The sequence below is a fragment of the Mobula hypostoma genome, chromosome 11 (genome assembly GCF_963921235.1).
Source record: "Mobula hypostoma chromosome 11, sMobHyp1.1, whole genome shotgun sequence".
Lineage (NCBI taxonomy): Eukaryota > Metazoa > Chordata > Chondrichthyes > Myliobatiformes > Myliobatidae > Mobula > Mobula hypostoma.
In genome coordinates this window covers 101,027,199-101,039,902 of record NC_086107.1, presented here as the reverse complement: position 1 = coordinate 101,039,902, position 12,704 = coordinate 101,027,199, and the positions used below count along the sequence as shown (strand labels likewise).

Sequence of the window (12,704 nt, the reverse complement as noted above, 5' to 3'; positions counted from 1 at the left end):
AGGAAGGGAAGCTGCAGAGGCCGGTCACAAGAAGATCTCAGCTGTAGTCACAACAAATTTCCCGAGCTCCTTGCATATTGGATGTGAGGATGGAACCCTGCGGGGAGAGGGGTTTAAATGAACAGCCTGCAGAAGAGGAAGGAAGCCAACAGTTATCTCAAAGTTCACTAAACTTTAACTGGTGTTTAAGGACCAGGGGTGAGAGCAACATCAGAGGGGCACAAAGGTGGGAGAAGTAGAAGGTGCTTTAATTGGACCCGGTTCAAAGGTCAAGGTGGTAGTTTGGCTGAGCAGGCCAGAGAAAATGGTGGACCAAGGTCTCAACCCCTGACGTTTTGGTAATGTAGAACAAAGTGGATTGGAGTATTGTGTGCAGCTTCGATGACCCTATCATAGGAAAAACACCATTAAGCTGGAAGGAGTGCAAAGAAGTTTTCAAGAATGTTACCAGAACTCAAGGAGCTGAGCTACAGGGAGAGGCTGGACAGATTAGGACTCTATACCTTGAGGGGTGACCTTATAGAGGTGTATAAGATCATGAGAGGGCAAAGCACACAAGGGAAAAGGAAACAAAAACAGAGGACATAGGTTTCAGGTGAGAGGGGCAAAGTTCAAAGTAAATTTATTATCAACGTACATATATGTCACCAAATAGATCCCTGAGATTCATTTTTTGTGGGCATTCACGGTAGAACAAAGAAATACAATAGAATTAATGAAAAACTGCACACAAATTTAACAAATTTCATGACACATGCCGGTAATAATAAACCCGATTCTGATTCAAAAGACTGACCAGCAACCAATGTGCAAAAGACAAACTGCGCAAATACGCGAAAAAAAACAAACCAATGGATAAATAATACTGAGAACATGAGTTGTAGAGCCCTTCATTGTCAGGCTGTTTTTCACTGACTACAGCTCAGCGTTTATCACCATCGTTCATTCAAAACTTATTTTCAAATTCCAAGACCTAGGCTACTGTACCTCCCTCTGTAACGAGGTTCTCAAGTTCCTTACTCAGCGCACAGTCAGTGCAGATTAGAAACGTCGCCTCCTCCTCCTCACTATTCACACAGATGCACCTCGGGGATGCATGCTCAGCCTTTGCTCTACTCTTTGTCAACCTACAACGGTGTGCCTCGGACAAATCTACAAGTTTGCCAGTGACACCACTGTATCAGAGGTGGTGATGAGGAGGCATACAGGAGCGAGATAGATCAGCTGGTGAGTGGTGTCACAACAATAGCTTAGTGCTCAATGTCAGCAAGACCAAGGAACTGATTGTGGACTTTTGGAGGGGCAAGTCAGAAGAACATACACCAGTCCTTGCTGCGGTGGAGATACCGAGCAGCTTGTGTGTCAACATGTTGGAAGACCTACCCTGGGCCCAGAACATTGATGCAACCAGGAAGGTGGTGTGTCAGTGTCTCTACTTTCCTGGAAGTTTGAGGAGATTTGGCAGGTCATTGAAGACTGACCAACCTCGAGAGATGTACAATGAAGAACATTGCGGCCGGGTACACACGTTCCAATGCACAGGAACATAAGAGGCTGCAGAGAGTAAGGGATTTGAAAGCTGGAGGGGGAGGGGGAGATGCAAAATGATAGGAGAAGACAGGAGGGGGAGGGATAGAGCCGAGAGCTGGACAGGTGATAGGCAAAAGGGGATACGAGAGGATCATGGGACAGGAGGCCTAGGGAGAAAGACGGGGGGGGGGGTGACCCAGAGGATGGGCAAGAGGTATATTCAGAGGGACAGAGGGAGAAAAAGAGTGAGAGAAAGAATGTGTGCATAAAAATGAGTAACAGCTGGGGTACGAGGGGGAGGTGGGGCCTAGCGGAAGTTAGAGAAGTCAATGTTCATGCCATCAGGTTGGAGGCTACCCAGACGGAATATAAGGTGTTGTTCCTCCAACCTGAGTGTGGCTTCATCTTTACAGTAGAGGAGGCCGTGGATAGACATGTCAGAATGGGAATGGGATGTGGAATTAAAATGTGTGGCCACTGGGAGATCCTGCTTTCTCTGGCGGACAGAGCGTAGATGTTCAGCAAAGCGGTCTCCCAGTCTGTGTCGGGTCTCACCAATATATAAAAGGCCACATCGGGAGCACCGGACGCAGTATATCACCTCAGTCGACTCACAGGTGAAGTGATGCCTCACTTGGAAGGACTGTTTGGGGCCCTGAATGGTGGTAAGGGAGGAAGTGTAAGGGCATGTGTAGCACTTGTTCCGCTTACACGGATAAGTGCCAGGAGGGAGATCAGTGGGGAGGGATGGGGGGGACGAATGGACAAGGGAGTTGTGTAGGGAGCGATCCCTGCGGAATGCAGAGAGAGGGGGGGAGGGAAAGATGTGCTTAGTGGTGGGATCCCGTTGGAGGTGGCGGAAGTTACGGAGAATAATATGTTGGACCCGGAGGCTGGTGGGGTGGTAGGTCCATGTAGGTGAGGCTTCCCCTGGACCTCACCTACCACCCCACCAGTCTCCGGGACCAACATATTATTCTCCGTAACTTCCGCCACCTCCAACGGGATCCCACCACTAAGCACATCTTTCCCTCCCCCCCCCTCTGCATTCCGCAGGGATCGCTCCCTACACAACTCCCTTGTCCATTCGTCCCCCCCATCCCTCCCCACTGATCTCCCTCCTGGCACTTATCCGTGTAAGCGGAACAAGTGCTACACATGCCCTTACACTTCCTCCCTTACCACCATTCAGGGCCCCAAACAGTCCTTCCAGGTGAGGCATCACTTCACCTGTGAGTCGACTGGGGTGATATACTGCATCCGGTGCTCCCGATGTGGCCTTTTATATATTGGTGAGACCTGACGCAGACTGGGAGACCGCTTTGCTGAACATCTACGCTCTGTCCGCCAGAGAAAGCAGGATCACCCAGTGGCCACACATTTTAATTCCACATCCCATTCCCATTCTGACATGTCTATCCACGGCCTCCTCTACTGTAAAGATGAAGCCACACTCAGGTTGGAGGAACAACACCTTATATTCCGTCTGGGTAGCCTCCAACCTGATGGCATGAACATTGACTTCTCTAACTTCCGCTAGGCCCCACCTCCCCCTCGTACCCCAGCTGTTACTCATTTTTATGCACACATTCTTTCTCTCACTCTTTTTCTCCCTCTGTCCCTCTGAATATACCTCTTGCCCATCCTCTGGGTCACCCCCCCCGTCTTTCTCCCTAGGCCTCCTGTCCCATGATCCTCTCGTATCCCCTTTTGCCTATCACCTGTCCAGCTCTCGGCTCTATCCCTCCCCCTCCTGTCTTCTCCTATCATTTTGCATCTCCCCCTCCCCCTCCAGCTTTCAAATCCCTTACTCACTCTTCCTTCAGTTAGTCCTGACGAAGGGTCTCGGCCTGAAACGTCGACTGTGCCTCTTCCTATAGATGCTGCTTGGCCTGCTGCGTTCACCAGCAACTTTGATGTATGTTGCTTGAATTTCCAGCATCTGCAGAATTCCTGTTGTTTAGGCTGCAGAGAGTAGTGGAATTCAGCCAGTTCCATCACAGGTATAGCTCTTCCCACCATCAACGACATCTCAAGAGGGGATGTCTCAGGAAGATAGCATCCATCGCTAGGGACCCCCACAATCCCAGTTATGCCCTTTTCTTGGAGCTGCCATTGGGCACGAGGTACAGCAGACTGAAGGCTCACACCCCAAAGTCGAACAGCACCACTGCCATTAGGTTCTTGAACCAATCTGAAAAACACTGGGTTCCTACCACCAGATACATCTTTACCGCACCCCCCCCCCCCGCAATCTCCACTTTCTGCAGTTATAGCTCCCTCCAAGATTTCCTTGTCCATTCATCCCTCCCCACTAATTTCCCTCCAGGCACTTAACCCTGCAAGTGGAAGAAGTGTTAGACCTGTCCATTCACCTCCCATCTGCCTGGCCTGCTGAGTTCCTCCACTGTTTTGTGTGTGTTGGTTGGATTTCCAGCATCTGCAGATTTTCTCTGATTTGGAGTGGGGGGGAGCACCTTCGCTCCACTCACACAGAGCACGATATTCCGGTGGCCAACTATTTCAATCCCAGTCTCCTTTCCCATTCGGACATGGCGGTTAATGACCTCCTCTACTGCCAGGATGAGGCCACTCTCAGGTTGGAGGAGCAACACCTCATATTCTGTCTCGGTAGCCTCCAACCTGATAGCATGAATATCGATTTCTCTAACTTCCAGTAATTTCTTCCCCTCCGCCTTCCCACTTCTTCAATTCCCCACTCTGGCTCCCCCTCTCACATCTCTCATCCCCTCACCTGCCTATCACTATCCCTGGAGCCCATTCTCCTTTCCTTTCTCCCATGGTCAACTCTGCTCTCCTATCATGTTCTTAGACCATAACACAAAGGAGCAGAAGTCAGCCATTCGGCCTATTGAGTCTGCTCCGCCATTTTATCATGAGCTGATCCATTCTCCCAATTAGTCCCACTCCCCCACCTTCTCACCATAAGCTTTGATACCCTGGCTACTCAGATACCTATCAATCTCTGCCTTAAATACATACAGCCCTTTACCTTTTCAACCTATCGCCTTCTAGCTTCTTATTTCATCTTCCTCCCACCCCACCAGGCTCCACCTATCGCATTCTAGCTTCTTACTTCACCTCCCTCTCACCCCACCAGGCTCCACCTATCTCATTCTAGCTTCTTACTTCATCTCCCTCCCACCCCACCAGGCTCCACTTATCGCATTCTAGCTTCTTACTTCATCTCCCTCCCACCCCACCAGGCTCCACCTATTGCATCAAAGTTGCTGGTGAACGCAGCAGGCCAGGCAGCATCTATAGGAAGAGATACAGTCGACGTTTCGGGCCGAGACCCTTCGTCCCGAAATGTCGACTGTACCTCTTCCGGTAGATGTTACCTGGCCTGCTGCGTTCACCAGAAACTTTGATGTGTGTTGCTTGTCCACCTATCGCATTCTAGCTTCTTACTTCATCTCCCTCCCACCCCATCAGGCTCCATCTATCACCATTTAGCTTGTAGTCCTTCCCGTACCACCATGTTTTCATTCTGGCATCTTCACCCTCTCTTTCCAGTCCTGATACAGGGTCTCGGCCCAAAATGTCAACAGTTTATTGATTTCCATAGATGCTGCCTGACCTGCTGAGTTCCTCCAACATTTTATATGTGAGTTCTTAACACGATTTATTTCTCTCCCTCTCTGTCACACACAAATTGCACTAGAGCCGCCGTGTTTGTTCTGTGCACTTTTGCACACTTACGAGTTATGTAAATGTTAATTTACGTTTGTCATATTTTAATGCACGGTTCTGTTGTTGCAAAAAGCTAATTTTCTTGCTATTCATGCAGCCAACCGCAACCACATACTTTTACTTGAACCAGTTCTAGACTGACGTGTACGAGGGAGGTGGCCCAGAGGGATCATTCTACCTTTAGATTCTGTGAACTGCTCTGTGATTAAGACTCAGGGAAGCTACTCTTCACTAAGGCTGCTTCACTATAAGCCAGTGCCTATGGCCGGGTGGTGATGTGAACCACTGTTAGGGGGGTGGCTTAGCACAGTCACTGACTGGAATCGTCAGCTGGTGCTGCTTTTCCAATACATGTTGTGTCATCGTGACATGTTCTTCCAAGGTGTCGGACTAATTCCCTGGCTGTGGTGCAGACACCGGGCCACAGGCTTTAGATTGTCGGCCAAAAGGTATGTTCTTGTGCTGTGCTGCTCTAAAGCAGCCTGTAATTTCACACTGATTCCAGCTGTTTGCTCCATATATTCTATTTGGCACGGTGATGGGGTCACATAACACAGTGCAGGCAGAACCTGGTCACTCCCCAGGTCCCACCCTGACTGATCCTTCCTTTCCCCCGGCGTTTCTCTGGATGTGAGCACTGCCAGCAAAGCCAATGTTTGACTGGCCTGCAGATGGCGCTGGTGAGTCAACGCCCTGCCCTGCTGCCGTCTCTCAGGGAGAGGATTAGTCCAGGAGAGGTTCCAGAACTCCGGCCCAGTTACAGCGAGTCAAAATATTTTCAAGTCAGGGGAACCTGAAGCTGGTGGCGGTGATCCCAGATTGGCAAGGTTGAGATCAGCAGTAAGACAGCAGCGGTTCAAGGAGGTGACTCACCGGCACCTTCTCAAGGGAAATTAGGGATGGCGATAAATATTGACCCTGGTCTGATTCCTGGAGATGAAAAAAAAATTCCCTGGCATCGGTCCTCTCGTCACCTGCACAAGATTGAGTTTGCTACCAGTGAATGTGAGCTCGCTTGGTCAGTGACAGAACCATCGAGTTCCCTTTTAGAGGATATTAATCACCCCAATCTTTTAAAAGAATGCATGTGTGAGACATCTGTGACTGGCAGCTATTACACTGCCACAGGGGGTTAAAAGTCATCCACAAAATGCCCCGATGCAATTTTAACCCAGGGCCCCGTGGATGTCAGAGACACACGAGCGAAGCTGGGGCAGCTTTTCAGAAAGAATTGAAGGAGCTCTCATTACATTCAACCCATACTTTACAATCTGGCCTTGCTCCAGGCTGGCATTTTAACAAAAACAATAGAAAGTAATTCCCTAAATCTTTCAGCCCACTCAATGTTCAAGCAAAGTAAAATGCTAGTAGTACTTGTTCCAGAACCAGTTCTGTAAACTTGACTCCCTTGCCAACTTCCCCACCAGGGGATGACTTGCACAGACAGAGGGCCTTTGACAGATGATTCACTGTGCACACAATCAAATACAAACCTCGCCTCTTTTGGTGCTAGATCGCAGATATCCCCTGTGGCCACTCTGTGAGAAGAATTTGTTGTCCTTCTAAAGAATAAGCAAATAAGACCATATGACTACAAGATATTGACCATTCAACCTGTTGAGTCTGTATCACCATCCAATCATGGCTGATCTTTATTCCAACCCTATTCTCCTGCCTTCTCCCCAAAACCCCTAATCCCCTCACCAATTAAGTATCTATCATTCTCTGCCTTAAATATACTCAATTACTTGTCCTCCGCAGCCCTCTATGGCAACACATTCCACAGATTCATCACTCTCTGGCTGAAGAAGTTGTTCCTCATTTCTGTTCTAAAGGGATCCCTCAGATCCTAGACTCTCCCAATATTGGAAACATCCTCTCGAAATCCACCCTATCTAAGCCTTTCAGTATCTAGTAAGTTTCTATGAGATCTCCCACCTTTCATCCTTCTGAATTCCATTGAGTACAGGCCCAGAGGCAACAAATGATCCTCACAAACTTTTTATTCTAAGGGATAGCCTCCAGCAAACCTGTATTGACCTACTGGGGACCAAATGGCTTTGTTTTCATTCAAGTTATTTGATTTTTTAATCAAGTTTTTAAGCTTTAGGTGATTCAATGAAACATAATGATCCTGAAAATTCCAAAACAATTTGAACAACAACCAGGAATAGACCAAATATCTTGCGGTCAAAGAGAAAGATCCTCAGACTCCAACTGGTTATAAATAGTTAAGTGTTAACCGATTCCTGGAGAAACTAAATGTAATCACACTTTGGTCCTATAAAGAGCTTTTTATCCACAGAACTTGAAGCAAATTTCTCCTCAATCTCCAACTCTATTGCCACTCCAATGTACAGATATTTTATAACACTTGCTTGAAATCACTCTCTTCTCTGATCCAGCTGCCTTGGCCTTTCAACAAGACAATGATGGACCAGTAACTAAGTTCAGTGAATGGACAGCTTGAAAGTTCTCAGCTGATCAGAGAGGGCCAAGATAGATTTTAATCCTTCTTCCCATTCCCATTCTGATATGTTGTTCCAGGGCCTCCTCTGCTGCATTGATGAGGCCAGCCATTCCAGGTTGGAGTTCCACCTGGGTGGCCTCCAACCTGACAGCATGAACATTGATTTCTCCAGCTTCCAAAAATGTCTATCCCCTCACCCCCACCCCTCTTCTTCAATTCCCCACTCTGGTTCCCCCTCTTCTCTTCTCCTCATCTGTCTATCACTTCCCCTGGTGACCATTTTCCCTTTTCTTTTTCCCATGGTCAACTTTCCTTTCCTATGAGATTCCTTCTTCTGCAGCCCTTTAACCTTTTCCACCTCTCACCTTTCAGCTTCTTATTTATTCCTCTCCCCACCACCCCAGGCTTCATGCATCACCTTCCAGCTTGTACTCCTACCTTCCTTCCCCCCCTACCTTTCCTCATTCTGGCCCCCATTGTACCCCTTCACCCGTCCATCGCCTCCCTCTGGTGCTCCTCCTCCTTTGTTTTCCCCATGGTCCACTCTCCTCTCCTGTCAGATTCCTCCTTCTTATTTTCCACCTATCACCCCCCGGACTCTCACTTCTTCCCCCATGCCTCACTCATTCACCTGGCTTCACCAATCACCTGCCAGCTTGTACTATTTGCCCTGCCCCCACTTTCTTATTTTGGCTTCTTCTCCCTTCGTTTCCAGACCTGATGAAGGGCCTCGACCCGATACGACAACTGTTCATTCCCCTCCACAGACATTGCCTGATCTGCTGAGTTCCTCCAGCATTTTGTGTGCATTGCTGTAGATTTTATAAAGGATGAGCTTTGCCTCTGTTATATGAGGCAAGACCCATCCTTACAAATCTACATTGGCCCTCTCTGTTAAACTGAATAATTTGAAAAAGTAATGGACATAAAATATAGAACAGGAACAGGCCCTTCAGCCCACTATGACTATAGCCAACATTCCAATTTTACCTTATAACAACACCTTATATTCCGTCAGGGTAGCCTCCAACCTGATGGCATGAACATTGAATTCTCAAACTTCTGCTAATGCCCCACCTCCCCCTCGTACCCCATCCGTTATCTATCTATTTATTTATTTATTTATATACACACATTCTTTCTCTCTCTCTCCTTTTTCTCCCTCTGTCCCTCTCACTATACCCCTTGCCCATCCTCTGGGTTCCCCCCGCTTTTTCCTTCTCCCTGGGCCTCCTGTCCCATGATCCTCTCGTATCCCTTTTGCCAATCACCTGTCCAGCTCTTGGCTCCATCCCTCCCCCTCCTGTCTTCTCCTATCATTTTGGATCTCCCCCTCCCCCTCCCACTTTCAAACCTCTTATTAGCTCTTCTTTCAGTTAGTCCTGACGAAGGGTCTCAGCCTGAAACGTCGACTGTACCTCTTCCTAGAGATGCTGCCTGGCCTGCTGCGTTCACCAGCAACTTTTATGTGTGTTGCTTGGAACTCCAGCATCTGCAAATTTCCTCGTGTTTGCGTTCCAATTTTAACTAATTCCATCAGCCTGACCCTGCTCTACATCTCTCCGTTGTTGTCTACTGTAGTCTGGTTGATCTTTCATTGATCCTGTTGTCGTTCCTATTCTATAGATTTGCTGGATATGCCTGAAGGAAAATGAATCTCTGGATTGTACGAGGTGACATGTTGAAGTTTGAACATTCCCTGCCTATTCATGTGTCATTTAAACACCCTTTAAACATCACTACAAAATGCTTTTCTTTGCAGAGCTTGTCACACCAGCTACCTCTCTGTTAGCAATTTGGAAATGTGGCTCTCTAACCAGTTATCTAAATGTCAGAGCCAGGTTTATTAGCACTGGCGTGTCACGGAATCTGTTTTATTGTGGCAGCAGTACAGTGCAAGACGTATAAAAAAAATTAAAGTTACAAAAAATATATAGTGGAAAAGAAAAATAGCAAGATAATGTTCGTGGACCGTTTATAAATAAAGTGAACAGCTCCAGCCTCAGTACAGGTCCTTGCAGGATACTGACTTATTATATTGCAGAAGGTGGCCACTCTGCCCATTGAGTTCATGCTAGCTCTCTAGCAAGGGCATCCTCATCAGACGCATTTTTCTACTTGTTTCCCCGCAATTCACTCTCTCAAGTGCTCACAGTACACTTTTGATTCTATTTGCCACCCACCTCCACTAGGGCTAATTTGCAGAATCGATCAACCAACTCGCATAGTCTCTGGGACAGCCAGAGCACCCGAGGGACGCCCACGTGTTTGCGGAGAGAAAAAATGCACACTCCACACAGTCAGAACCCGTGACCAGTTGGCAAAACTACAGAAAATGGATTTCTAATGTCAGCAGAGGTGAGGTCATAGAGTTTGTAGCTAAACAAGGTGAAAATCTGGAAGCTATGGAACTAGGAGAGACTTGGGGGTTCCTGCAAATGTAATACTAAATTATCATGGACAAGTAAACTAAGTCATCAGAAAGGTCAAAGGAATGTTGGCCTGTACATCAGAGAATAATCAGGCATTCGGAATATCCCGAGTAATTTTATGCCCCGTATCTAAGGAAGTATTTGGAGACGATCCAGAGGAAGTTCTCAAGAATGATTGGCTTGACATTTGAGGAGCATTTGATGTCTCTGGGCCTGTACTTTATGTACTCAGAAGGGTGAGCAGATCACATTGGAATCCACTGGATACTGAAAGGCCTGGATAGAGCAGACGTGGAGAGAACAATCCCAGTGGGAGAGAATCAAATGTGAGGGCACAGCCTCGGAATAAAGGGACGTTCTTTGAAAAGCAAGACCAGAAGGGATTTCCTCTGCCAGACGGTGGAGAAGGGTTAAGGGTTACAGGGAGAAGGCAGAAAAATGGGGTTGAGAATCCAGTGGAGCAGACTTGATGGGTTGAATGGCCAAATTTTACTCCTTATGGTCTAATAGACAAAGATAGGAAATAGAAGTTATCCCATAGATACACAAAGTCCTCACTGGACTACACTGAAGTTCAATTCTAGAATGCACAAATTTACTGGAATATCTTGGACAGAAGAAGTTAAATTGTTAGGAGAGGTTTTACCATCTAGGGTTGGATTTCCTGTAATCCCTATTGTTCAGGGTGTTAAGGGGAAATAATGTGGTAGCGAGAGAGAGCGTACTGCTGCTGGTTGGGAGACAATCTGGAAGAGGGGCCTAGAATTGATGTTAAGCAACGAGCAGCAGGATACTGGCTGGACATCTCCTCTACCAAATGGCAACCAATACTGAGTTCACTTTGAATCGGAGGATGTTAGATTTTTGCTGAACAAAGATATCAAGGGGATGAGGGGAAGGCGTGCATAACGGAGCTCGTTCATGAATCGTTTATAATCTCACTGAAAAGCTGAGCAGGTTCGAGGAAACTACCTGTTCCGGTGTTGTTAACACTGGGAAAAATATTTGAACAAAAGCTCAGAAAATTGGAATTTCTCCAAAGCAAATTGGACAAATCCTGAACTGTAGAAACTAAACTTCAGCATGTCAACAAACTTAAGACTCTGGTGTTAAGTTTCTTCAACCCAATCTGCTCTCAAAATCAAATTTTCAAGTTTGAACCATTAAGAGTTCTGTTCCTTCTGCAATAAATAACTGAAAGTCAGTTCCACAGACTGATGAAGGCAAATATCAACTGAAATTAATAAACAGACTGAGAATGTGTGGCTTGTAGAGGAATGGATCCGAAGTCAGCTTACACTACAGATATTTCGGTTCACATTCAATTAAAGCAGCCGGATGTGTTTCTTTTTATACAGTGAATGGGAGTGAATAGGTACCGAGGAGTTATCAGGGGTAAGTTTTTTACGCAGAGAGTGGTGAGTGCGTGGAATGGGTTGCCGGCGACGGTGGTGGAGGCGGATACGATGGGGTCTTTTAAGAGGCTCCTGGACAGGTACATGGAGCTCAGAAAAATAGAGGGCTATGGATAACTCTAGGTAATTTCTCAGGTAAGGACATGTTCGGTACAGCTTTGTATTGTGCTGTAGGTTTTCTATGTTTCTATGATCCTCCAAGCAGACCACAACCTTGCAGTGGTTTGGAGCCTTGTGTGCCTCAATGACCCAGAGAACTATGGTGGCTGGAGTCAGGGCTTTATGCGTTGGCCCTTGGTAGGTCAAAGGGTAGACGACAGACTAAGATTGACCCACCAGTCCTCCAGGTTTAGGGGTTCAGCTCAGGGCTAACAACCCTGACTGGTAAAACGAAACTCTTACGGAAACAGCACTGAAGACTCTTTCTACATCTGAGTGTGACGGTATTCCTGAGTCTCCACCGGGACTTGTGTGACTGACGGCAGTGAAAACCCAGGGGAAGCTACTGGCACAATGAATGAAGCCCTGAACACTGCCAGAGATAGAGGACCTTCACTGCCGCCCTACACGTCAGCCACATAACAGGCAGTAAGAATGGGAGTGACGTCAGAGGAGAAGCTAATTAGGGATTCATTTCGAATTGCCGAACACCCCGCTCTGGTTCTGGATCTTTTCACCTCGTATTGCCGACCTAATCACTGCCATGTCTTCACCATTCCCTCCAACCCTCCCCTCTGAGGCGGAATGTTCTGTCCTCAACAAGGGCCTTACCTTTTCCCCCTTCTCCCGCTCCTCAGTGCACATCATGACGGCGAGCTCTTCGCCCGTTGCCTCTGACCCCGAGCCCACCTCTTTTGCCAGAATTCCTCACCCTGCACCAATGACCCCTTCCCTCACCTCCAACCCTCGTCCTATTCCTAGACATCCCGCTGTGAGTCTCTCCCTGCTCTGGATCTTTTCATCTCAGGTTGCTGACGAGACATCAACGGGTTCAGCTTCAGCGCTTTCCTCTCCTCCTTGAACCTTACCCCCTCTGAATGCATTGCCCTCCACTCTTTCCGCACCAATCCCAGCTTCACCATCAAAGGGGGTGCTGTCGTAGTGTGGCGGACTGGCCTCTATCTGGCAGAGGCCAGGCGGCAA

At 47.5% G+C, this 12,704-nt stretch overlaps 1 protein-coding gene across 12 annotated transcripts in view; it reads right to left on the bottom strand.

Moving 5' to 3' along the window:
• Window positions 1–12,704, bottom strand: part of triobpb (TRIO and F-actin binding protein b) — a 305,286-nt gene that overhangs the window by 171,139 nt on the left and 121,443 nt on the right. For 9 of the 12 annotated variants that reach the window (XM_063062679.1, XM_063062675.1, XM_063062672.1 and 6 more), the window contains one exon: window positions 6,738–6,806. The exons of the other annotated variants lie outside the window; for them this stretch is intronic. In XM_063062679.1, coding sequence (XP_062918749.1) covers window positions 6,738–6,806 — 69 coding nt within the window. The remainder of the gene's footprint in view (window positions 1–6,737; window positions 6,807–12,704) is intronic. 12 annotated transcript variants of the gene reach the window in all.